This window comes from Brienomyrus brachyistius, unplaced genomic scaffold (assembly GCF_023856365.1).
Source record: "Brienomyrus brachyistius isolate T26 unplaced genomic scaffold, BBRACH_0.4 scaffold51, whole genome shotgun sequence".
NCBI classification, from domain to species: Eukaryota; Metazoa; Chordata; class Actinopteri; order Osteoglossiformes; family Mormyridae; genus Brienomyrus; species Brienomyrus brachyistius.
Genome location: NW_026042326.1, coordinates 27,683 through 54,114, shown reverse-complemented (window position 1 = coordinate 54,114; position 26,432 = coordinate 27,683). Strand labels below are relative to the sequence as shown.

Genomic DNA, 26,432 nt, shown 5'->3' with positions numbered 1-26,432 from the left:
ACACATGTGACCCAGGCGGAGACTCGAACCCGGGTCCCAGAGGTGTGAGGCGACAGTGCTAACCACTGCACCACCATGCCGCCCCACTTAGAATGTCAAACATTAAAATGCAACAATATAAAAAACGACTCTTAGCACAACTTGCAAGAGGCGGAAGTGATGTTGCTGATTAATATAGTAAAACCTTGGATTGCGAGCATAATTCGTTCCAAAAGCCTGCTTGTAATCCATCCATTTTCTAAACTGCTTATCCTATCCTGGATAAGCAATGGGCACAAGGCAGGGAACAACCCAGGATGGGGGGCCAGCCCATCGCAGGGCACACTCACACACCATTCACACCTATGGGCAATTTAGTAACTCTAATTAGCCTCAGCATGTTTTTGGACTGTGGGGGGAAACCGGAGTATCCGGAGGAAAGCCCATGACGAAACTCAGCTGATTCCACAACCAAAAAATAATCATACAAAAATGATTAATACAAAATATAAAGTAAAAATACATAAAACAAATTAACCTACACTTTACCTTTTAAAAGAACCGTTGATGGTGTGAGGGAGACGAGAGTGAGAAGAGGAGGGTTATTTTTTAGGACGACTTTCATTATAACTAACGGAATCACTGCTATCTATTGTCTCACTGGAATCTTTCTTTTTGTGCGACTTTAACAAGGAATCTATCCAATGACAGCAGACCGAGCATGGGAAACGATTACCCACAATCCTGCAGCGAGAGAGAGAAGAACCATCGGCTGTTGTGATTATGTGATGCTAGGCAGACAAAGCGTATACATTATACCCGTATTGCAAGACCTCGCTCGTTTATCAAATTAAAATTTTTAAATTTTGCTCGCCTTTCAAAGCACTCAGAAACCAAGTTACCCGTAATCCGAGGTTTTACTGTAGCTACAAAAAGCATAAAAAACAGCCCCCCCAATACTTTTTCATCTTTTTCAAGTCATATCTTAATTACTCAAGGTGTCCACAGGACTTAATTAAAAAATGACACACCCATTTTTGAACCCTTTGGTGGCTTTGACTCCATTTCATAATTAAACTTTATTCTTGCAGCATGAAAAAAAATCATTTTGAAAAAAATATAGCCCAATGCAAAAAATTCTACCACATTCTACTTTACTGTAAATGACAAATTTCATTACTTATCACATGCCTTGATCCAAAGCGATGCACAAGTTAGAGAACAGCAAGTCCTTGGAGCAACTAGGGTGAATGCCCTTGCTTAGGCACCCAAAAGGTGAAATCACTTTGCCCACCACGGGACTTGAACCAGTGACCTTCCAATCACAGTCCAAATCCCCAGTCACACATCACCCTAGAGATAATCATTACAAATTTCTAGATTCTCTCTCAGCAAACAAAAACCCACACATGCATTAGCAGTTAAAAAAAATGGTTGTTGGTTTATAAAATGTCATTTTATTCATGGTACATAAGCTGTTACACAGGGCATTTAACGTTTTCACAAGGCTTTTGGGAACTACAATCAATGATTAGCAAAACACAATAGTGGTCCAAATCGCAAAATGACAGTCACTGGACAAACCAAACACCCTCCGGACATGTGCACAAACCTGCATTGAAGAGAACTAAATAGAACACTTGGACTAGTGTGTGATTTATTTCCCATTCCGAAGTAAATTAAAATAAAAACATGCACATAGCTTGTGTCATTGTTCGGTCTCTAGGCATCACCTTTAAGTCAGACATGCTACAAAGTAACACATTGAAATGGGTACCACAGAGGACAGGAGCATTTCATGACCTTTGAAGGAATGATAGACTAATGAGTGACTGTAAGCAACCATTGCCTCGCGAGTACATAGCATGAATCAACCAATCACAGCTTGCAGATGCTTTACCGCCGTAATACCCCCTAGCAAGCTGGGTTCTGAAACGACTGATTCAGACAACTGCTGTAACATTATTGGATTACCTTGCTGAGAATTATGGGACAAGGGGGAACCAAGAATACAGGAATTTTCATGTAATTTCCCACAAAATCCTGGGTTCTAGACTTTCTTAGCACTGACATTCAGACATTTTCTGAAGACTCACAAAGCCCTTCAAAGTCATTTTTGAATTTTAAATGGAAGTTACTCAATGTAAAGTGAAACAATTAATACTTTCCAACATAAATGACATGAGGAATGTTGGGACAACACACAAAAACCAAGGAGCAGAGTTACTTTAAAATATCAGTATGGATAAATTGTTTTGCTCTCCCAAAAGCAGCTGTGTGAAAAATTTCCACAAATAGCTCTTCAGTAATGATGGGCTTCCATTGCTAGAATAGTGGAACAATAAGGAATGATGGTGTGTAAAAAGGTTTTTCTTCTTTTCCTGTTTTTGTGTCGACGGGGGTGACTCCCTGGGCATCTAATTATCGCCTCCATCTCCGGCCTCGCCGTCATCTGCTGTGTTGTCAGATGTCCATAACTGGAGAGAGACATTTCAGTTTCAGCATCTCAGGATTCAGTTTCAGAGCACCAGGGGAATAGTGCTATCAAACCTCCCGGATGGTATTAACTAGACTTGCTTCTAAATAAATGAAGCACACACTACTGCTTACTTAAAAGGAAGCAAATATTCACATTACTGGTTAATGTATATGGAAATTTGCCCGAAAAACTGCACCGGGCTACATATTCGGAAGCTGCACAGGCAACTACCTGACCGGTTGAGCCAGATAAACTGGAATGACAGGTGAACTATCACCTTCTAGGAGAAAAATAGCCAGGCCTGAAGCCTGCAGCGAACACCACGCGCTCCTGCTGGACAGCGTAAACCTGAGTCGCAGGAAGCCAGGAATACTCACTGTCAGATTGTCTCTTAGCAGCTGCATGATGAGAGTGCTGTCTTTGTACGAGTCTTCGTTCAGTGTATCGAGCTCCGCGATGGCTTCGTCAAAGGCCTACGCGTACATGCAGAACAAATCAGGTCGCCCTTTGTGTTTGTCATATGAAAATACCCTCTACCCACTGCACTCTACCCACTGGCCTCAGAAGAGCTATGACTTGTGTGCAGGCATTTTCAGCAGCTGGACAACCCCAGGGACCAGCAGAAGGATAATAAGCATTAAACTGACTTTACAGCATTCCAGCTACAAGTTAACATCCCATGAGTATCTGCTCCTTATAACCCTCTCTACGGTACTCAGGCACAGGGACTGGACTACTGTAATGACCCAGGTAACAATGTTTGGGACAATCAAAGACAACTGTCAAAAGTCTAAGCACTAAGAAAACATTCTGAAGTCACATTAAACAAGATTAAACATACACTAGTAGCTGTGAAAGTTCATTCAATAATGCCTACAAGATGTTGCATTGTGCTACCATAGTTCCTCGACACCAGCAAATTGCAGATAAAAAGAAAGAACCTGTTTAGCCAGTGAACACGCCTGCTCCGGGGAGTTGAGAATCTCATAGTAGAAGACGGAGAAGTTGAGAGCCAGGCCCAGGCGGATGGGGTGTGTGGGCTGCATCTCCTTCTTGCTGATGTCGAATGCCTCCTGATAAGCACCCTGAGAACTGGCTATCGTCTCTGTAGGGGGTGATGGGGGTTGGCATGAGGAGGAAAAGGAGGGGGGAGCTATGAGTGCGGCACAATGTTCTCTGGAACAGCAAAGTCAAGCACATTTCAAAAGAGGAGATCAATGAGCGACATCTAATATCCTGAGGAATGGGACAGGCCATAGTAAGGACCTGGTAGGGGCAGCTGTGTCACAGGATACATGTACCAGTTATCCCAGACAAGGCTCATACAAATGGAGCGATCCCAAAACACACCCAGGTCCAAATAGCAGATTATCGCTACATTGTGCGGATATTTTGGTCCTCACAATGTAATATACACACAGTCAATGTCAAGCTATATCCAAGGGGAAAATGCACAGCAACTATACATATAGCATAAAGAATTTTAACAACAATATCAGGGGATTAAAATACAGCCTGGGCAGTGGATCAGAAACACCCAGAGGTAAGCTGGTTTGAAGCTACTGCGAGCTTTAATCAACTTTCATTAAAGTCGTTACATTTAATTCCAGGGAAATAAATAAGTGCAGACTGATTTTCTGGAGTCATGCTGTGATTCTGTAAAAGCAATCAAACATATTTCTATTACTGCTGGGTAAAAGAAAAAACAAAAATTTCCTTGTGGTGCAGAGGAATCAGAAATGGCAGATAAACACCAAACCTGGAGAGGGAGCCGTGCTGAGACACTCACCTTTCCTGTCCTCTCCAGATGCAACTTCAGCAAGGTATCTGTAGTAGTCTCCCTTCATCTTTAAATAGAAGACTTTGCTCTCAGGGTTAGTGGAGTTGGCAATTAGGTATTTACCCAGTAGTCCCTGAGGAGAAAGGAACATGTAAAAATCTGTACTAATCTGTACTTTACAACTGCAATTCCTAATTACCAGCAAGTGCCAATGATCCAAGAAACCAGGTCTCAAAACCCTCCATGCCACAAAAGCACATCTTCACCCTGTTGCCCAGGCTGCTGCTACAGGAGTGGTGCCGAGAAGCATGCATGCCTGAACCCTCATATTTCTCTGGATTCCCAGATGCACAGAAATAGGCAAGTCACATGTTCATGCTACTTGGTGACATGACACTGAATTTTAAATTAAAACTTAAATTTTCCAAGATGTACTGCACAGTTGTACAATGAAAGGCGGTCACTGTTTGGTCTCAATCTGCAGCCGAGAAACCTGGTTTTGGTTACTATGGTAACCACTGGTGTGAACCATCACCACAGACCAAGTAATCTAACAGACCATCTCACTGATTCTCAAACCACGAAAAACACCCACATGATTGTTGCAGCCTGTAACCAGCACTTTAAGAAGAAAGACATTTGCGTATCAGGTACAAGCAGACACATAACTTCAGGGCTTCACCCAAGAGTAGTTTACAAAGTTTGCCGACATGCACAAAGCATGCCCCATCCTATGCCCCAGATAGAATGAGGACCATAATTATGAAATGTCTATTTCAGCTGATCTCTCCTACTGGTGCATGATGGTCTGCATAGCACTCACTGCAACACCAGTCCCAACCTTCAAAGACAGATCCGTGTCCCACGTCCCCTCACAAGACCTCTGATGAGCTCAGCCACACCACGAGCCGCCCCATCCCAGTCCGGCGCCTCACAGCACACAGCTTCAGCTTCCTCTCCTTCCCGCTGGCTTCTTAACGAGACTTCAATGAGACTGAATGTGTCCGATGGGTCATGAGACAAAATACCCCACCTGCTAATTGTGCTAAACAAGCCTGAAATCCTATGCATATTTCTGCTATTTAAATATATTATCTAATAACTGAGAAAACTTTAAAATAGGATTCATATATTAAATCAGATTAAATAGCCATTCGTTTGTTTCTACAAATGAACAGCAAATGTTGACAAATTGACTAATTAAATTTCAATTGTTCCACCAAAACATTTATCCAGCAATGAGAAGATGAGAAGATTACAGTACAATTCATTAGCAGAATGCTAGCAGGCAGAGCAAAACTATGCAGCCTCTACAGTTGAAGCAGTCACACAGTCCTATTCTTCCAGATCATCATTTCTGCCCTTGAGACTGCAGCTAACTAGCTAGGCAGCAATCTCAAGCGGTCAATAACTCCTTCCTCCCTTCCACTCAAGCCGCGGAATCCACAGATAACTACCACGTATGGTTTGAAACATCTAAAAAAGTAACTAGAGAAGATAAAACTTGGTCAAATTGGTTAACTTTCCTCAGCATTCAGTCAGGTTGAGTGCTTGTCAACAGGTAAAAAGCTGGTCATCCTCGCTGTCTCACACATGGAAAAGGCCGCGACTGTGCCGACCCCGGCTTCACATTCTGACCCAGCACGTTGGTAACAGCCTCTTACTTGAAAATGATGGACAGAGCAAGAGTGCACTGAACTGAAAGCAGAGAAACAGGAATATGGTTACTCACATTATCCTAATTCTGCCAAAGGAAGTCCTCGTAACGCCACATGGGCCCCCATCTCTGTCCCACCCCCCTGCAGTTCGCTACAGCGCTGGGAAATAGAGCTGAAGCCTTGTGGTATTTATTTGATTTATTATTCCTGTGGAAGCACGCCCGCATGCGGCACATGCTTTTATTTTCTATGGCCCACTTTTGTCAAGACATTAAATTAAACCCGATAAGTGCAAGTTCTCTGAAGGTGCACATAACGCTGGTTCCTTAAGAAGTATTGTTCACCTGGCAAGTAACAGAACGAGCTTATTATGATTCCTAGGTGGAATTTCCTAAGGAGTGTGTTACTACTAACTTCTATCTACCAAATAAACAGATTTTAAGCACACTCCCATTCTGGTTCCAACATATATTTTCAGAATCCTACTCATGCCATGGACAATGACAGCTAACCAGTCTATCCACCACACAAAAAAAAGCAAGCACAAAATGTCTTTGGCTTGTGCGAGGAACCAAAGCACCCAGGGGGAGAAAAAAAAATTATGCCAGCACAAAGGAGGTACAATTCACTGGTATGCCCAGAGACACAAAGCAAACAAAGAACATGGTGCTGGCATGATTCAGTGCCAGGTGCCACACCTCAGCCCAGCCTGGCCCAAAACTACAGGCACCATGCTACTTCACAGCATCACAGGGGGAGTAGCAGAGCCAAGCAATCAATGCTCATGCCACATTAAGTATGCATGGCAGTCAGACAAGACTAATAAACCAAACATAGCATGGAGGGAAAGAGGCCTATCCAGGAAGCTGCAAGTCATAACACCATGAACGATTTTAAAATGAATCGGTCCCTGACAGGAAGTAACTGCAGAGGGGACCTTAACACTTCATCACAGAAGCAAGAGGGAGATGTGCTAAAACAATGAGAGGGGAAACTTGTGAGATGACCAGTTAAAAAAAATTTAATCAAGCTCTGTGACAGATTCTTCACTGACTGATTTTTCCAGAACAAACTGAATGTTACGAGATAAAAGGGATAAAGACTGGAAGCTTGTAATGGGTTAAAAATCAAGGAGTCGACTCAAGCACTGTTCATCACTGATTTATACAATGATGTTCTCCATATATGGCCAGTTATCAACATGCCGCAAGAGGCTGCTCAAAGCAATATGATCCAGCCTATGTTCTCTCACCAACTTAAAATAATGGATGCCAAGCGCACAGTCTGGTGACACAACAAAGAGTATAAGCATTATGAAAAGCAACCCCGAATACTGACTTAGCTTAGAAATGTAATTTATTTTCTTCTACACATGGGCAACACACAGTTAGCCAGCTTTCAAGACCAAATTTGTTGAAACCATCTAAGCAGTTCAAGACATGTAAAAGCAGCTTGATTTGTGCATTACCTATTTGACAGAATCAAATGAAGGGAACAGGTATGGTTAAGGTTATGAACATTTAATTTAGATATTTCAACAAGGGATACGACAAACTCCCCTGTACATATATGCTGCCACATTAAACAAAAATGCCTCAGCTAAACCACCGAGCAACAGTTTCCATCCATATTGATTTAAAAAGGTAAATTATTCATGGTTGTCATGGTCGTCTCTTACGATAAAATATCATTAGGAGGTAGAAGTGCAGCATTTCCGCTGATGTACGTATTGATTAAGAGCTCTAGGATGGAGAGGCGAGCCGTCTGCACCAGATCAATGGTGCAGCGTCTCTGCATGGTTCTTGATAAGCATCAAGGAGACCAGCTCCTTGCAGCATTTTGCAATGTGACCTTTGCTCAAAGTACGCCCCTTTCACGCAGCACTACAACCACACAGACAGACTTGGCGTTTTCACTCCGGATCTGGGTGTTGCGATTGACTCGAAACCTAATCCTGCCGTCTTCGGATACGGCCAAGCAATACGCATTTGGTCATCCCCGGAACCTTAGGATGGTCATTCAAAACGTAACATTTACATAAATACCAAAACGTGACCTACACCGGTAACCAAGCGTAAGCGTCAACCCCAGGTTCCGGCAAAGGTCTTATCGTCGCGGCTAACCAGGGTTTACGCGTCTAGGCAGAAAACTGGAGAAGGGCCGGCTAAGCCCATCTCTGCCTCCAGAAACTTCCCCAGAGACGGGCTACATAAAATTTATCGGCACTTACCAGCACGTCGTTGCAGATATCTCGTAGCTCGGACTCCACTTTCTCCCGGTATTCCTTGACCATCTGCAGCTTCTTGTCGCCACCCTCGGTCTTTTGCTCGATGCTAGAGATAACCCTCCAGGCCGATCGCCGGGCCCCCACCACGTTCTTGTAGGCGACAGAGAGCAGGTTGCGCTCCTCGTTGGACAGCTCGGCTCCCTGCTCCGTCACCTCCTTCATGGACGAAGCCATGTCGTCGTAGCGCTCAGCCTGTTCGGCCAGCTTCGCCTTCTGGATAAGCTCCGTTTTATCCATGGTTTTTAATAGTTAATGTCGCTTCTTCGCGCCCTTTAAAGCAGCTTCACTGCGAGTCCGGCAGCAAAATGGGAAAGGAGTGTCTGGGGAAGGGCGAGCCAAGCGGGCGTGTGGGTGCCGCGAAAGGGTGGATTCGTCCGGAAGACTTACGGGTAGTTAGCGACCTACAGGAGGGAAAGAGGCTGTCAAAACGTCACTTTCACCAAACTCCCTTTAAAAGCAGCATTTCAGTTTCATTCGCAGACAGCATGCCTCTAACTAATGACCAACTAACCAGCCGAACCTTACCAGACAACTGAAATATAGTACGGCCGGACTGGGCGACGATCTGCGCACAACGAAGCCGATCGCCAGAAACAAAGAGTAAACCAGGGCTGACATCCGCGTTAGCTGGTGACAGGTACAGATACACAAGGTAAACCACAACCACCTAACGCGGAGGCTCGACGGGTTTACCAACCACCTAACTGGTCGGATAAGATCAGATTAGCCTCCTCATAATATAGATTAAAACGGACTTGGTTGGTTTCACGCCAGGTCAGTGTACCCGATTTATGGACGGTATCCAGGCGAAGCCGGAATGCACGGACCGCCGAGCTCAGGCTGCCCGCGGACTAAAAGGCGCATTAAGGCGCCTAAGCAGATCGCTAAATTGTCAACGCCTGGTGAAAGGGCAGCTGGTACGGGACCTCTACGCATAACTTAAAGCCTCCCTTAGGGGAACAGCGTTAGTCAAACTTAGGTCTACGTATCTGTAACTTTTGGGGAAAATATTCGTTAAAGATCACCAAATAGCCATAACTTTGCAAGATGCTAACTGGCTAGGAAGCTCACTGTCAAAATGGATGCGGCAAAATACCCTCGGAGTAACCCTAGTATGGTTACCGTGTCTCATTCAGCTTTATTTTATATTGGTTCACTGCGATTCAAGACCAAAAAAACATTAAATGCGTTCTTGGCAATTTCCCGTATTAATATATATTTTTGATGGTATAGAAGAAGCTTTGCCCAACCTTCCAGAGATTCCGTCCTCCTCCTCCTCCGAATTGATCTGCTTTCGGGTGGCAAAAGGGAAAAAAGCTGGACAACACTTAACAGACTGGAAAAAGCGGGCAGCATCTGACATCCACGACCTCCAATGAGAGATGCGTAAGTTCCACAGATCGTCCGTCGGCGTTCGAATTATTTGCCAATAGAAATGTAGCGCGGGGTAGGAAGGCGGGTCTTAAGGGGCATGCTCCACAGACCTGCGGACTGCAACCGAGGGAACTGGGTTTCCTCCAATTAGAGTAAGGGAAAATGTCACCATTGCGATGGTTATGCATTTTACGTACTGTTCACACTGAAAAGTTAACTTTGCGAGGGCTGCTGTGGGCGTGGGATGTCTTTCGGTCGCACCCCTTTGTACAGGGGTCTTCTCCCTACCATGAACAAATTTATATGGATGTTTTTTTTAATTCCCTGCATAGCAGTTGCGTAATTGTAACCACAGCGTTAGGTCAAAGTGAGTTTGGAAATACCTCTTAACATTTCAGACAGTGCCAGTACCATTGAAGATGTCCAGAAATAGTAGCATAATTTAGAAATAATTTCGTCCCCCAGTCAGCAGAAATACCAGAACCACTGTGACATTAAACTTTTTCAATGAGAATATTGTCATTGTTTTATGACTTGGAGCATGTATTTATTTGAGTGCCCACACAACAATGGACCACAACAGTCAGCCCCTGGGGTGTGATCAAGTTTTTTATCATGAAATTAATTTCATTGTAGTTATATTGTGTGGTGAGGACCTTTTCAAATACCGTATCAATTATACATGACTCATAAACTAAACAACTATTAAGACAACAGTGTAAGAAAACAGGACCCTAGAACTGATATAAAAATCAATTTAATTATTACATTATTTAAATAATTTTTTGTGTCCTTGCTACAGTTGAAACACAAATTAAATAACTCATGGTAAGTAGGGATGTAAGGATGGCAAAAACTCACGTTACGATAACATCGCGATAAAAGGTTCACGATACAATAACTTCCACGATATTAAAAAAGAAACAACTCTTTTAATAATTAATAATCAACATGTTTATTTATATTAAATTAGTTCTTCCTTTTAACCTAAAGTGCTTCTGCTTTTCTTCATCAGTGAAATATCCAGCTATGACCTTAAGCCTTTGCCAGAACTTAGCAGTAATTGTCCTTTGCGATGAATGCCTGAACAATGCATGTAATTATAAAACAAAAACAAGCAGTAAGTAGTTCCTTTATAAAATATTAATTATTACTTCAGCAGCTGGATCTTTTAATCAAAACACAATCTGCAATTCCGAAGTAGTGTTTTCTGCCATTTTTCCTCCAGGTCAGTTTTCATCGCGTGAAATATAGGCCACGCCCATACATACTAACACGCTAAATAATACGTGAAAACGGTGAACGTGTAATATACAGTTCAATTCATCCATCATATCCTAACTGCACACGCTGTAAGAAATTCAAAGTTCCCTCTACTCATCCTTCAAATTTGCTCCATGGGTTCAGCTCACCATCCTGCTATTAACTCCGTTCGATGGGTCCCTTTTCGGTGAAGCACATGCATATCCATTCCAAATCTTCGGAAGTGTCAATGTAGCGCAGAAAAGAAAACAATTTATCGTGGTTTAAAGCATTTCTTCCATCTTCCTTTGGTTAATTAAAAATCTTCTTACACCACGTAAGTTGTAAAATTAAGTTTAACAAGTTTTCTTTTTACCGTATTCTAAATCCTACGGCAGTACTCAACCGCTTCTGCAAAAAAACAACATGCTCTCTTCACGTTACTTCGTGACATCATCTCACATCTTCATACAATCTCCTTTTTCTTAAAGAGATAAATTATAGCTTTGTTAATATACTGTAAATGTGTTTTTGTTTCTATTTGACCAGTTACTTTGTAATGCATTTAATGTGAGTTACACCCGGGCAATAGAACACAAAGCATTCGCTAATATAATATGTATTTTTTGAGATGGAGCATATACGAGCGAAATAACTACGTGATATCTTGGTTATTATCGGAACAGTCCGACAAAGGTTTTGAGGTATTTTTTTATCGTATTATTACGCTTATTGTTACACCCCTAATAGTAAGTGATGGATATACATAAAACAAATAGGAAATTGCTATATGGGCTTAAGAATGGATGTCATCACCTCAACAAACACATTCAAGTAACACATAATCTGCAAATTGAGAAGTATTTCCTACCTCTACCAAGAGGTGGGGTGATCAGGCATCACAGATACTGTACCTGTCCTTTTTAGCAGAGGGGGATAGTTGTGGTCCAGAAAGTAAAAATCCAGACCAAGATTTTGTTTAAACTAACCAGCTGAGTACTATGTGGCTGTGACTCTTAATACTTAACTGGTTAACTGAAACAAAATCTTGGCTTGTATTTTTACTTTCTGGACCTGAACTATCCGTGTCTGCTTTTTAGGTATAGTGGAAATAATTTGGAAGCAACTGTGACTAGATGGCTTTGTCACCTGATTTCCCTTTATCACGCCTCTTAAATGGGCAATTAACTAATATTTATTAATGGACTTGAAAGTGAAAATTGTCATCTGTTATTATATTGTGTAAAAGCACTGAAGTAAGCATATTAAACTTGCAAGTGGTGTGTAGTCAGAGAAAATGCAGGTGAATGATAGCCTATATTATTCAGTTCAGTGTGGTAATGGGAAGACAGGGAATTTGAGCTAAGGAAGTAAATTTCCTAACCATCCAACACAGACCCTGCCTCCAAAAGAGAGGCATTTAGTGTCATATACATGTCAGATTTACCCCTTTGTAATTGGTTAAACTGGAGAAAAAATCGCTTTTTGTGTAGCTCCCAAAAGACTTGGCCTGCAGCTCACATAGCAGTTCCATTCTTAATATTTTAAGCAAGGGAGGAAGACAGGAAATGAGTGAATGGTTAGAAAAAACATCTAGGTTGATATTTATGCTTCGTCAGAGAAGGGGGTATAGCAGGCAGTTTGAAGGCTTATGGCAATACAGACGCTCCTCTACTTACGAATGAGATACGTTACGAATGGCCGTTCATAATTTGAAATGTTCGTAAGTCATTATTCAACATCATATTAAGGGTATACGCAAGTACAAGGAACTACGCTGCTGTGCGGCGGGAGTAGCGGCCAGAAGTCGTACTAGGCGGAATTGGCGAGCAGAAAAAAAAAACGGGAGCCTAATGAACACAATTTGAACTTACAGTCCTCTTCGTTCGTATGTCTGAAAGTTCGTAAGTAGAGGAACGTCTGTATTCCAATTCAAAGGATTTTGTTGTTTTTTTGTATCAGTATGAAAAAGAGCTGTTCTTTTTAAAACATAGGAATGGGATGAAGGGAACAAGTTGTTTTGAGTTTGAAATTATTGATAATACAACAAATAGACTATACACAGAAGATGTGAGTTTCTGCCAGTGTACACAATTGGTGATGCCCTGCACCTGTTACTCCTTCCCAGTGAGATGCTCACAAAGGCCTAAGGAGTGCTGCTGTTATGGCATGATGCTGCAGAAGTGGTAGTTTGATAATATGGGCATAGACATAACTAAATGGCTATTCATATGCAGGTAAAATTTGATCGAATTCAGATTTGAATTCATGGGTTCTGTCTTCTGTGTATGACCCAGAAGATTAGATTCTCCACTAGCCATTTTCTCTGTTTTGATTTAAACAGGCCAATTATTACTTTCTATCTGAGTTCTTGTGCTCTTGAATCACCGGAAGTGATTCAATTAGACATAGTCATACAGCTGACAATATAATAAATCATCCAGGTAGGCTGTGGCATCCACCCCTCCCCCTGAGTTTTGATCATCTGTAGAAGCACAGTCAAAGCACCAAAAAGGGAGATAGACTACAGAAGATGGAGGCAGAGGATCTGTCATTTGAGACAAGCTGAGTGAAAGCAGAGCCGGGCCCCTATGGGGTTACTTTGCTAAATAAGGCCATTTGCGAAAGTGCAGATTATCAGGTTATAGTGACCAACCCCCCCCCCCCCCCCATACACATGGGCCCAGGATGGCTTTTCAGATGGGTCCATTATTTCCTGCTGTCTTCAGCAACATTTAATGTTTCATCAGTGCTTTGTGCATCTGCGTGCAAATGGCTGATGACTGAGCCTTTGGTCTGGATGCAGATCGATTCTAGAAGTAGGAATGCGGATAGAGAGCTGCAATTCCAGGCACGTAAGGAAATACCTGCAGAATATCTGTAATAGAAATTGTGCCAATTTTGGTTGATGATGCATATAACAACTGAGTATATTTTTCTGCATCACCCATTTTATCAGCCATAAGCTTTCACCTGGATCCTTCATCTGTGTACATATCCGGTTTTTGTGCACTTGCTCTTATCAAATCAACATTTTATTTAGAATTACTTCTGAAATGTCAGCCACGAACTGAAGCTATATTGTGGAGCTGGATTTGCTTTATACCAGAATTTCTTGTTCCAAAGTTGTCTGAAAAATGGTGACGCTAGTTTTTTGGGCCAGTTATTCACATCCATCCTTTTGAGAACCATCTACAATAATGTCAGTTTGATAAATCATACACTGCATTTTTATACGGCATCATTAATCTTAAATCATTAGTCTGAAAATACTGATAAGAGTGATTGGGCAATTTTATTAAACTGTTTTTATATTTAATATATAATATTACATATAACATTTACTATGTAATATATCACATAATTTTATATAATATATATGATATATAATAATTTATAAATTATTATTTGCACAAAAAAAAATCAACTTTACAGAATATTGAAAAAGAAAAATCCATCTACCCATCCATCTATTTTTTGTAACCGCTTGTCCTATTCAGGGTTGCGGGGGTCTGGAGCTTATCTCAGAGGCTATGCACGCAATGCAGGGACCAATCCAGGATGGGGTGTCAAACCATCGCAGTACACACTCACACACCATTCATCCACACATAAAAGAAAAATACATTTTAATATAAGAGAGACCCTGAATATCAATCAGGTAATTGGGGTTTTATGTTTCAGATCCACTGTTGGCCAACAAGAATATTTTCAGTAGCATGGTTATTTAGCATAACTGACTGATATAAACAAATAAAAGTCATTCAAGTGTTCTGTTAAAGCTGTATAAAACGACTTCCCTTCAATATCTTTAAGACAACAGCGACAGAATAACATCTGATAAAACACTGTGTGTTTTACCCTGGACTTATATACTGTCATTAAGCTAATCACAGTGCATGTTGACAGAAAGGAGAAGAAAAAAAGCAGAGGAGTATGAAGTCACTCCCAGAACTGCTTTAGCAGCGATAACAGGATGCAGAGGCAGACGGAGGAGGGGCTTCCAGGGGTGCTGTCCTGAGCTGTGGGGAGCCTGCAACCTGCTCTTTCTGGATCTTAGCCCCCTGCATGGGTGTCTAATGCAGCAGATGGCCCCGGGAGAGACAAGTCACAGATAAGTGAAAATTCAGTGAAACCAGGCTGATTAAGGCAAATATTTTTATATTCTCTGATCCTATAGTATCTACCATGCTTTTATATTCTTTTATTTTTAATATACTGTAGCAAGCACAAATATGTTTTTCTTCCATATATAAACAATTGTATTTTCAAAGCCTCCTTCTAAAGACACTTATTTTTTATTTTCCACAGCTGAAGATCTGTGCTTATAAACTTCGACACAATTTTGATCTTATTCTAGATAATTGGATTATTGTTTTTAAAAAAAATCAGCTATTTAGAGTAAGCACACTTGTTACAGCATGTTGATCTGGGCTCACCGGGGGCCTGAATAATACTGTTATTGCAGATGGTGTGCAGGCAAATCCAGGTTATGTTTTAATAAGGTGACCCTGACTTAAAAACTGAAATCGTTCTTCAGTGAGGGAAAAGCTTGGCTATACTGTGACTTCTACATAACAGAACTGACAGCTTAGCATTAAAGGAATCTTATCATAGTTGGGAAGCTATTGGAGAATCCTTGTTGTGCTTCAGGGAGGAGGGATGTGTGTGGATGTGGAGGGGCATTAAAATGCTGAGAGAGTATGGAGACAATGGCAGCTGGAGCCCCTTGTTTACTTGGTGCAGAATGAGATCTTCTCTGGAAGTCTCTCCACCTGGCTTTACAAAGAGTACATAGGAAGTCACGGTCAATCGTGGGACTCTGCCTCACCAATCACTCCTATGGTTTCAGATCCCGCTCGCGCTAAAAGGCACGGTTCGCTTCTGTCGACTTCTGTCTGTTGGAGGGAGCTGTGGCAGGGACAGATGGCGACTTCAGATAGGGCTCCGCTGGTTCTCGCCGAGCAGTCACTTGAGCTGCGTGTGAATGCGTTTTGTTTATTTATTCATTTCTTCATTTATTTATGATTTCAGTCCTTGTGTGTGGGCAAACAGGCAAGCAGAGAACAATAAAAAAAGGAGCGACACATGCAGTTCCACATAACATCCTTGCACTTGCACACCCCACTGTTGTTGACTGACACATAATAGCACATTACGTCAGCTCAATATATCATTACCTTACTAATATAAATCGTGTAATGTGGTCCTGGGAACAGGTTTATGAGGAAAAAAGGAAAGTCCCTCATTGGATATCTCATTGGTTTTGTGAAAGTGACATACACGTATAACTAGATAGCAATCTCAGAGTCCTCTAGGTCAGTGTTTCCCAACCCGGTCCAGATTTTTGCTCCCTGCCAGACAGTTCACATTTTTGCTCCCCTACTAGGAGCTGGAAGGGAGCAAAAATGTGGACTGTCTGGGGGTCCCCACAGACCGGGTTGGGAAACACTGCTCTAGATGAGCCGTAGACTTTTAACAGTAGGCAGGTTGTTTGTTATTTTTGTCCACTTACATGCTTGCTCTGAGTGCTAACGTTGCAGTGGCATTTGGGGAATTCCTCAGTATGTGACCTGTCCAGCCTTTGTGAGGACAATAGGCTCTGGATCCTGGATCCTCAGGAGAGGGTCACCTGTGGTTCAGCTGCTGCCCTGTAACCTTCCCTTAGAGCCCTGTAATCCTACACCGTGTGCAGGTCAGAACAACACAACAACCTTCCCTACTCTCTCTCTTTTACTTTTTTTTATCTTCTTACCTTCTTACCACCACTGATGCACACACACTCATTTGCATTGCATCTCTCAGGGCAGTTGTACTTTTTTAAGTGTAATAAAGACGTGAAATTTCATAGGCTGACTGGTGATGACTGTTTACTAGAATGTGCCCCATTATGTTAAGTGCATAAAAGTCAAGTAAGCTAAGAGCACGGGTTTCCAGTTGCTTTATTGGAGCTGCAAAGTGATGTATGTGTGCTGAAATGTACGGGGGTGTAGACAGAACCCCCCCCCCCCCACATTACTCCGAGAAAGAACCACAAATGAACATTTTGTTTTCTTTATTTTTAGAAGAAACCTCCCACTTATTTTAATGAAATGAAAGGCGCAGCAACATTTACCAATCAATGACCTAAAATAATTAGCATTACTTATATTTTATAAAAGCTGATTTGTTTTTGTACAAATATCCCCTAGAGTTTTTTTTGGTTGTTGTTGAAATAACTATATACATTGGGGTATTTGCCCAGAATTTGTTTTCCAGTCCTCTCCAGTTATTCCCAGAAACTCTTTTGGAAACATTCTGATTAAATTACCAGAACGTTCAAACAGCAAGTGTACTTAAGGTCACAAGAAGGTTAAGGACAAACATTACAGTTACTAGGATGTGCACCTATTACTAAGGCTGTTCCTTAAAATAATACAAAAAAATAGTAATATTTGTAGCTAAGAATGATAGAAGTATTTATACTATCCATCCATCTATCTTCCATACTGTTTACCTGCTACAAGACCGTGTTGAGCCTGGAGTCTGAAATTTAAACCAGTAGTATACATTTCCTGAAAGCATATAACCTTTATGTAAATAGAACATTTTTGTAATGTGAATTTTCTGTGCTACATAGTTCAGGCAAGTGTGTCTGTAAACAATATGTTACAAATACCCTCTTAATTTGTTCTGAGTGTCAGTATTTACCTTTTTCAGATGAGCTGTCATTACAGTTCAGTAAAACCTCTTTAATTAGCAGCTATTCTGTAGGAGAGCACAGAGGGCAGAGGTTACGGAGGGACTGGTCTTCCTAACCTTGCGAGTAGATCTCTGTTCCATATCAGCGTGTCAGCACAGAGAACAAGGCTTACATAATGGTCTCGCCTCGAGGGGGTGTCTCGTCTTGTGAAACCTGCCTAGTAACAGAGCTTCAGAGGCCAATCGCTCACCCCGCCCCCCCACATGCACCCTGCCCTTCAGGGGAGTATGAGAGGCATGTAGAGAGTTGCAGTGCTCTCTCCATCTCCGTCTACAACCCCCGCCGCCTCACCAGGGCTCTGTCAGCCTTAATGGATGAGTGCTGGTTATGTAACTCACTTATTAGCCACGCGCAAGAAGAAAACAGCAGCACCACCCTGAAAATGATGCCTGTATTCCTCAGCAGCTGGGGGGCTCATCGGAGAGCCGCCACTCTAGGCTTCCAAAGTAAAGCTCAACCTGAATTTCTCTAGTAAAAATATCCAGCTGTGCAAATTGGGTCAATTTCTAGGTCACTTTGAATGAGTGGCAGATATGCAATAATAATGTTATATCAAGGGATACTAACAGTGTCTAGTAGGTGAGCTTTTTGACTGAATAGTACACTGTATTGGCTTATATGTCTCAATGAGATTAATGACTGTCGTTTTCTGAAATAGGTTCAAGTAAAATACATTCATTTTAATGAAGCCATAATGACAGGAACATTGCTCCATTTTCACAGACTTTACCCTTATTATTATACTTATTATTATTAAAACGCTGAATAATGAGGCTATGGGAGAGGGCAGGTCCCCCCTCATAGGTGCTGCTGTGTAAACCTCACCTGCCGTGTAACCCTCCCCTGCTTTGTGGAGGATGATGGGTAATGCCTGGTAGGAAAGGGCTTTTGGCCAAGGTGAGTTTGTCACAGGCAAAAGAACAAACCTTGCAACAGTTTTAGGAGAAAGCAAAAATATTTCTTAAAACTATTCTGTGCCTCTTTTGTATGACATGCATCCACTCCACACTAAATACTGACTCATCAAACATTAAGGCCTCACCAGCATTTTCTCCTTTACCAAGAACAAGGCGATTAACCTCACAGTTGCAGGAAGACTAGCAACCCTAAGAAATCATTATTTCGTGTTTAAATTATCGGATTCTCAGTGTTTCAAATTCTTCCAAATTTATATTTATACTCAGTTTATCACAGTTTTCTTGCATTCAGGAGACGAGATAGTAATTTCATCTTAGTATATGAACTATGCAGCTGGAGATGATTGCAAATACAGTGGTACCTCAGAACTTGAACTTAATCCGTTCAGAACTCGGGCCATTTGGAAAGCAGTGCAGTTTTGACGATCGTTCTGTAAGATGAACAACAGTAAGGTGGGAAAAAAATTAAAATCATAAGTAATCTTTGCAGATAGATGGCTTTTATTATTCCCACCGGAGTCTTGAGGAGCTCTGTGTGAATACAAGACAACACCGGAGTAGCGATATGTCGGTGGCGTCGCGAACGAACTGGTGGGGTATTCCACAAAGCAGGATTAAGGGAAAGTCTTGCTCATTTCGATAAGTCTGTCTTATTTAAGTAAGAGTTCCATTCCATCAAAGTGTCTTAAATGAATCCCCGCTGAGTTACCATAGTAATTTACACCTACGAACAAGTCTGCTCCGGACCAGGTTAACTGTCTCTCTTAGTTAAGCATTGTCTCAAAGAATGTCCGACGTGTGGGAACAGATTCCCAAAAGATCCTCGGACGAAATTCCGCGATCTTACTACTTATGTCATGTAATCTGTTGAATTATGTGTCCTCATCTGACATAATATTTGACATTATCTGATTGAATTATTTTGTTAATCTGTAAGGTGTACCAAAATTACATGTTTTTTTGAGGAGGAGAGTGAGTCTTGTATATCCGTATATAAAAAAATGGAACCCTGTAGTCCAGTGCTCCTCAAACTCGGTCCTCGGGCCCCACTGAACTGCTTGTTTTCCTGTTATTCCTGCCCCACACACAAGTCCCAGTTTCAGCTTCTGATTGACTGAACACAACTGATCCAGGTAATCAGCAGTGTGTAGGGCAGGGATAGCTGGAAAACAGGCAGGGCAGTGGGTCCAGAGGACCGAGTTTGAGAACCACTGCTGTAGTCAGTGCTGTCAGTAAAAGCAAGACGAGAAAGCAGAGAATAAAAGCCATCTTTTCGGAAGTAATCTTCTACGTGATACTTCCATAATATGGAGAACAGAGCTGAGATTGCTACATAATCAATATAATAAAGCCTATAAAATCACGTCTTAGCATTCCAATTAAGTCCAAAACAATTACAGTAAAATCCCGTTATAGTGGACGCACTTACAGCGGAAAATCGTCTATAACGGACGAGGTCTGCTGGTCCAGGTGTTGCGCGCCTTTAAGAACATGCAGAAAAAGCATCGGATATAGCGGACTCCCATATAATGGAATTTCGCTTATAACGGACAAACAATTTGGTCCAAAGGGCCGCTTTTCGCTGTAGTTTTGTTTGGCTATAACGGACATACAGCTCCACCTACAAGGCACCTGGCGTGCCGGTGATATCCAGCGCAGATACGTATTCGTGATTATTAATAGCCACGCATCTGGTCAGGTAAAGTTGGATTACTACATGTACAATATAATAATCTATAGCACAAGTGTGTCTACTGGGGTGTGGTGTCATGACCTGCACGTCCAGTCCTCATGTGTGCCACACCCCCTCATCATCCACGTGCGCTTCCCCGATTGTGCCCAGCTGTTCCCTGTTCTTTTGCCCTGTCTTGCGTATATCACGTCTTCCTCAGTTGGGTGTCCGTCATTGATGTTAGTACGTCACTGTCTACCCAGTCTCCCCAAATAAACCCTCAGTTTCCCCATAGTTTGCCTGCCTGTCTCATCCTTCCCCGCGTCCTGCCTGCCTGTTTGCCTGTCCGACCTGCGATTCATAACAGAATGACGCACCCCAAAGAAGAAGCACCACAGCAGACCAAGTACCGGCATCTCAGTCTGCTGTAAGAGGTGATCTACTGGCTAAACCACCCCGAGGTTCAGGAGGACCCGGTAGCACTGGATTTGGCCAGTAAAAGCTACTAGGAGACATGCACGCAAACCTCCAGCGGTTGATATAGCGCGTGACGGAGTGGAGGTACAAGCTGGTCACGCCTTTCGTCGCAGAGGCTGTCCCCCCGTCGTCCGTCCCATTGGAAATGGCGCAGCCTCCCCCCACAACCCCGAGCTGGAAGAAAAAGAGGAGAAAGCCGGCGAAAGCCCCGAGGACCGTCCTCCTAGGAGACGCTTCACTCTCCCGCTTCTTTCTATCGGGAAGTCTCCACGATCACCCCCGACGTCACCACCGCCACTAAGCTGCCTTCGTGGGTGGCTTCCCCTTTCCGGGGAACGTGCCTGGCTTTAAAGGGGTCAGGGCAGTATTGGACGCTATCCTGCAGATCCCACGGGCCCTTAAGGGGGCAATGCCCGCTTGTGAGGTAGCCACATTGGAGCCTGTGCTGGATCTGCCTGTCCTGCCGGTGCCTGAACTACCTGTCCTGCCGGCGCCTGAACTACCTGTCCTGCCGGCGCCTGAACTGACTGTCCCGGTGGCTGCCGTGCTGCACAGCAAGGCTCCAGCCACTGCGGCGCCCCCTGCTGGCAGAGTCGGCGGTGCCAGCTCCTCCCGAGGCCGCGCTGCCTCCGCCGCCTGCTGTACCTCCCGAAGGCCGCGCTGCCTCCGCTGCCTGCATCTCCGCCTGAGGCCCCTCTGCCTCCATCTGCAGATCCGCCGGCTACCCCTGGGACTCCTGTCCCGGTCCCTGACCCTATTCCTGTCCCCCCAGCTCCAGTCCCCGAGGAGGTCCCGGACAATCTGACCATTGCTCCTTCCTCCTTGGAGGAGTAGGAGCTCGAGTGGGACCCCTCGGGGACCTCCCTGATGACTTCCCTTGCCTCGCCCGGGCGAGGTCGACCCCGGCCTGATCCCCGCATGTCTGTGTCCCGGAAGGGGAGAGGACCCAGGCGCAGGGCTAGGGTCCCACCCGCCCTGCCCCCTGGCTCGCCCTCGCTCGCTTTGGCTAGGGCTCGGGGGGCGCCTACAGGTCCTGGGGCTCTGGGTCAGCTGTCGACTGCGGGTCCCCCTCCGACGCCACCTCGCCCTGCCTCGGTCCCACCTCCGAGGCCTCGTCGGTCGCCTGCGGGTTCCCCCACTGCGGCTCCTCTGTCGCCTGCAGGTCCCCCCACTCTGGCGCGTCGGGGGACATCACCTTGGCCAGCTGTGCCTTCGCCATCGCCTACTACAGCTCCCCTTCCCTCCTTGCCTTAGCCGGTGTCCCCTTCAGCTCCCTCGTCGCCTCCCCTGATGCCCCCTCTGGCTTCCTCCATGGCCCCTTCGCCTGTCCCTCGCCCGGCCTCCTGGTCACCCGCGGCCCCTCCAGCTGCCGCCCATTGCCCGCCGTGGCTCCCTTGGGCTCCCCTTTGTCCCCCATCCTTTCCTCTTTGGTCTTCTGTCTCTGCTCCTCATCCCGGTGTTCCTCCTGTCTCTGCTCCTCGTCCCCCTGTGTTCACTCCTGGCCCTTTCATTCCGCCTGTTCCCTCCGTGTCTCCTTTCCTCATCTGTCTGCGTTTCCCATCCTTTGTCAGGTCCTGACTTGACTTTTGCCCCTGTGTCTGTTCTGTGTGCCTCTTTTGTTCCCGGTCCCTCGTTGATGGTTTTGCTCTTGTTTTCCAGGTCCTGTGTTCCCGGTCTCGTCCTGTCCACCATCATTGATGTTAGTACGTTGCTGTCTAACCCTTGTTTTCCACGTAGTTTGCCTGCCTGCCTGTTTACCCGTCCGACCCGCGATTCATAACATGTGGCATGAGTAAATGGTGTCCTGTAATTGTGTTCTCGGCATAGAGAAACTCTGAATATAACAAACTGTTTTGCCAGGTCCCTTGAAGTCCGTTATTTTACGGTACGGTATTTTACTGTAAAAAAAAAAAAAAAACGTGTACGCATATTATAAAGGTCAAACATGAAATGCAATGACTGAAATTAAATACTATGAACAGGAAGATATTTTTATATTTTGTTTACTCACTGTCTACTTTGAAAGTTTATTAATAAAATAGCAAAGACAAGATACGGTTATTTCGCAGAATATTTCACATGGATGTGATTGAAAGTATTTTACAGAGATCAAATAATATTATACAGTAATAATGACATGTAAACCCAACCTACTAAGCACTTGTAACATTTACGTAACTTATGCATTTAGTCTGTCTGCAGTTCATTGCCAAGCCAACTCCCTGGCTGTGTTTATGGCCATAGTATTGCCTTTTTTTAACCGTTGAGAGACGTGCCGCTTGACTCATTTCCTCGCACCTACAAGATATCTTAGGTCGGCGTTCACGGTTCGACTTCTGAGTTCTAGGTAATTTTTTTTCCAAACTGGTTGGTTCGACTTTTAAGAAATGCGAGTTCTAATGAGTTTGAGAACTGATTTACCATTGTATACTTTGATTTTGATCATTTTGCAGATATATTCAGCTCTCAACAGGCCATGTGCAATAACCTGGAAGAATAATAACACACTCAGACAAGCATCAGCAATGCCTCATTTTCTATACATTAACACATTTCATTATATCCAGTGGTCTTTCCATCAACACAAGTTTAAAGAACTTCTGGACTATAAACATGCCCATTCTACCAGTCTAATGTGGTCACACTATATGATGGTAATCATAATCGGAAGGTTGCTGGTTCAAACCCAGCCTTAGCATGTCTGTGAGTCCTGGAGCAAGGCCTCCAGCTCCCTGGTCACTGCTACAAGTGGCTGCCCTTTGTGGACAACTTACTTTAGAAATGTAACAAGTAATGTAGCCATTTGATTACTTCATCAAAGTTATGTAACAACACTTTCGAATACTTTTTTATTATTCTTCTAACGAATGTTCTAAAGTGGACAATAAAGCTGAAAAGTCAAAATTTGCCAAAAAGTGGCAGTGTTTGAAAAGAGATACAGTAAGACTACTTGATGTGCCTGAGTGACAGTATTGAGTTCGGTAGTTTGGTTTCAATAGACTGCTATGGGGCTTGCTTTTGTTCACTATGGAACTTCACCGTGATTGGCTGGACAGAGATGCTGCTTGGGAGTTACACTGCAACATCCCAGACATGAGGTCTGTCATTGTAGGTGAGTCATAACCCCTAGGTGTATCCGGTGAGATCTCCATGATTCATATTCACTGCACGGACTGGCGTAGAAGGGCAACCTATGAACTATAATCTCATTTTTTAACACCCTTAGCAGAGATACCCAGAGAGAGGGCAATTATTTGACCAAGGCGTCTTAGGTAAAATAAACACAACCCACACTGGACATTTTTCAAACTTGGCTGGGTATTTCAGTCCTTTGTTTATCATCCCCTGGTGGTTTTTACTAGCCGTCAGTCATGCTGAACTGCATCTCCTCAGATGCTTAATCTCGCAGTCCAAGTAATACTTTGCCAGACTGACTGGATTGTGACCAGTTTTTCAGGTAGGTGTAGTTAAAAACCATGGCAATGCCTCAGTTAATGTAACAGAATTATAGTCTGACACAGTGGAAAGTGTGATTTTTGTTATCAGCCTGTTCTGAGAACTTTCTTTGGTCCTGGTGGAGCATCCATCCTACATGACATATGGCTACACCAGGGATCCAATTAAATCTAAACTCCACCCTTTCATCCCAAACCCCCTTCACTCCGCCTCCAACGTCTGTGTGCTGGTAGCCTGTGTCACGGAGGCACACAATTGTCATTGACAGATTGGTGTGTGTCACAGTCCTGGCCGAATTCCAGCCTAAATGACATAACAATCAGCTGTGGAGGCTGCTGGCGGAGCAGATGCTAAACGAACGTATCCAAATATTTTGCTTCCATCTGGTAATAGTGTCACCCCCCCCCCCCCCCCCCCCCACGGGGTTCCTGACCAGAATGGGACTTGAAAGATGAACTTAAATTCAATAGAATCTTGGAGTGGTTTCACAGGGCAGGTGAGGCAATTACCAGCTAAGCAAATAAAAAAAATCACTTTATCCGCAACTTGTCCATGATGGAATATTAATTAAGTACATTTTTAAAAAGACAAACAGGAAGTTAGCCTATAGAACAAGGACCTTTGATAACATGAGGTGACGCAGGCAAGTATCAGGCATGTCTTTGCTTAGCGTCAGTGCTAACCGGGCCTTAGTTATAGGCTTAGTGACTATGCATATGGATGCTGGCAGGTTTGTTTTAACTTCTTTCCAAATACACTTCCTGCCATCTGCTCTTAGGCTTCTCCTTGACTGGAGTTAGGCTGTGATACTTGTGTTTGTCCAGCTAGGAGCAGCAGCATGTGAGAATGAGTATGATCATTGAGTATGATCACACTGCCGTCACCAAGATCATGTTCATTGCCGGTTCTGACCAGGTATTTTCTTTGGGCAACAGTGAGCATCAGGGATTCATGATGTTAAAATTTATTTATACTTTCATTTTGAAAGCTATATAAATGAGGCCAGTGGTTCTGAGTAATAAGTCATTCTTCGCAAATGGCCGTCAATTAAAGGATTTGCTGAACCAATGTGCAAAATGATATGCATACTCTTCATATGTCCTTTTGAGGTACAATGCTTCCTATAGCATCTAGAGGACATGTTTCTTATTTATACCAGAGAATGGTCTCAAAAATAATACTCATACAAACAAAAACTAAACCACCTTTAGAATTTCAAAGAGAATAGTAGCCTGACACACATGACACACGAGGAACACAGACACACGCATATATGCATACATATGTGTACATGCAGGCAGTCTGTGAGACTGAGTGGGGGCCACCAATCAGCCGAATGGCCATAGGAGAGTATTATGGGAAGGCAACACTAACAGCAACAGCTCTTCAAAGCTGTCTGCACTAGAGGCACTGAGTGCTTCATTATGTCCCTCGTATTCGCACTTACTAATTTACTAATCTTGTCTTGGTCTCTCTTTCTCCCTTTTTCTCGCCATGCTGAGTCACAGCGCTCCCCACTGTTATTTACCCAGCCAGTTCCCACAGCACCCCCCACCACCATAGCTGAGCGGTTAGCATATAGCACCGCGTTGCCAAACTGTTTATTGTATATCCAAGACGGCGGCCGTTGCAACGTCTGGTGAACCTGGTGGCCTTGCCCACGTGCTGAGTTGTGGGACGTGACTCAGCACACCTGCGAGGCATGCTGACCTCTGGTTGCTATGGTGGTGGAGATACAAGTTTTTTTTTAAGTCAGCAATTTCAGTGTGCAGTCAGTTTAGGACCTCCTCTAACATCACAGACGCAATGGAGGGACAACTGTCAAGGCTGCCGCTAGCCCATATCTCGGAATCATGTTCTTTCCCGTGGGCACTGTATGCCGAAAGGCTCAGTTCTCATGAATAACACTGCTGCAAGCCACTGCGTCACATACTGTATCCGATCATTTGTGTGGAGTCCCCGACGTGTTCTGTTAGCTTATTCTTCCTGTTGTTAATGGCCAGGCAAGCGTGACTGTTTACGGGGCTGATCTCATTTAGCTCTCTGCTTCCCGTTCCCAGCTGCCCATCTCATTGTACCACTCATCCTGCTTTTGGCGACTTCCCAACAGCCCTCCCAGTGGCCTCGGGCCAGACAGGCTGAAAAGGGTGCAGTGGGGGTGTGTCCTGTCCAGGAATGTAAAATTACCAACTGGGGGACCTATTAGTAAGGTTTATGGCTACGGGCCTGGACCTGTCAGATGATTACCAGTATCAGGGGGATGGACAAACACCTAAATCCTCCCTGATCCCCTCCTCTGCTTCTACTTCATATTTTCTTACTTTCATCCAATTGTCTCACTTACCTGAACAAAAAAGAAATAAATCTAC

General features: G+C 43.6%; 1 protein-coding gene and 1 long non-coding RNA gene across 3 annotated transcripts in view; one reads left to right on the top strand and one right to left on the bottom strand.

Moving 5' to 3' along the window:
- Positions 1-1,413: 1,413 nt before the first annotated feature.
- LOC125723765 (14-3-3 protein theta) lies at positions 1,414-9,270 on the bottom strand. Its single transcript, XM_049000495.1, has 6 exons — positions 8,709-9,270; positions 8,127-8,584; positions 4,248-4,371; positions 3,400-3,563; positions 2,836-2,931; positions 1,414-2,456 (listed from the first exon to the last, which is right to left on the bottom strand). Exons 2-6 carry the CDS (start codon positions 8,418-8,420, stop codon positions 2,397-2,399), a joined length of 738 nt encoding a protein of 245 aa, XP_048856452.1. The 5' UTR covers positions 8,421-8,584; positions 8,709-9,270; the 3' UTR covers positions 1,414-2,396.
- LOC125723766 (uncharacterized) overlaps positions 8,703-26,432 on the top strand; it is a 29,613-nt gene continuing 11,883 nt past the window's right edge. Inside the window, exons 1-3 of one of the 2 annotated variants that reach the window (XR_007386963.1) lie at positions 8,703-8,835; positions 9,417-9,569; positions 14,709-18,737. This is a non-coding gene — a long non-coding RNA (uncharacterized LOC125723766). Of the gene's footprint in view, positions 8,836-9,416; positions 9,570-14,708; positions 18,738-26,432 lie in introns of those variants that run through there. The other variant, XR_007386964.1, reaches the window with a different exon arrangement.

Bases quoted from the DNA above. Each gene is read 5' to 3' on its own strand.
- LOC125723765 (XM_049000495.1), bottom strand. From the start codon at position 8,420: ATGGATAAAACGGAGCTTATCCAGAAGGCGAAGCTGGCCGAACAGGCT. The intron at 3,564-4,247 runs GTGAGTGTCTCA...CACCCCCTACAG, and splicing joins ATCTGGAGAGGACAGGAAAG to AGACGATAGCCAGTTCTCAG. The intron at 2,457-2,835 runs GTGAGTATTCCT...GTCTCTCTCCAG, and splicing joins TGCTAAGAGACAATCTGACA to TTATGGACATCTGACAACAC.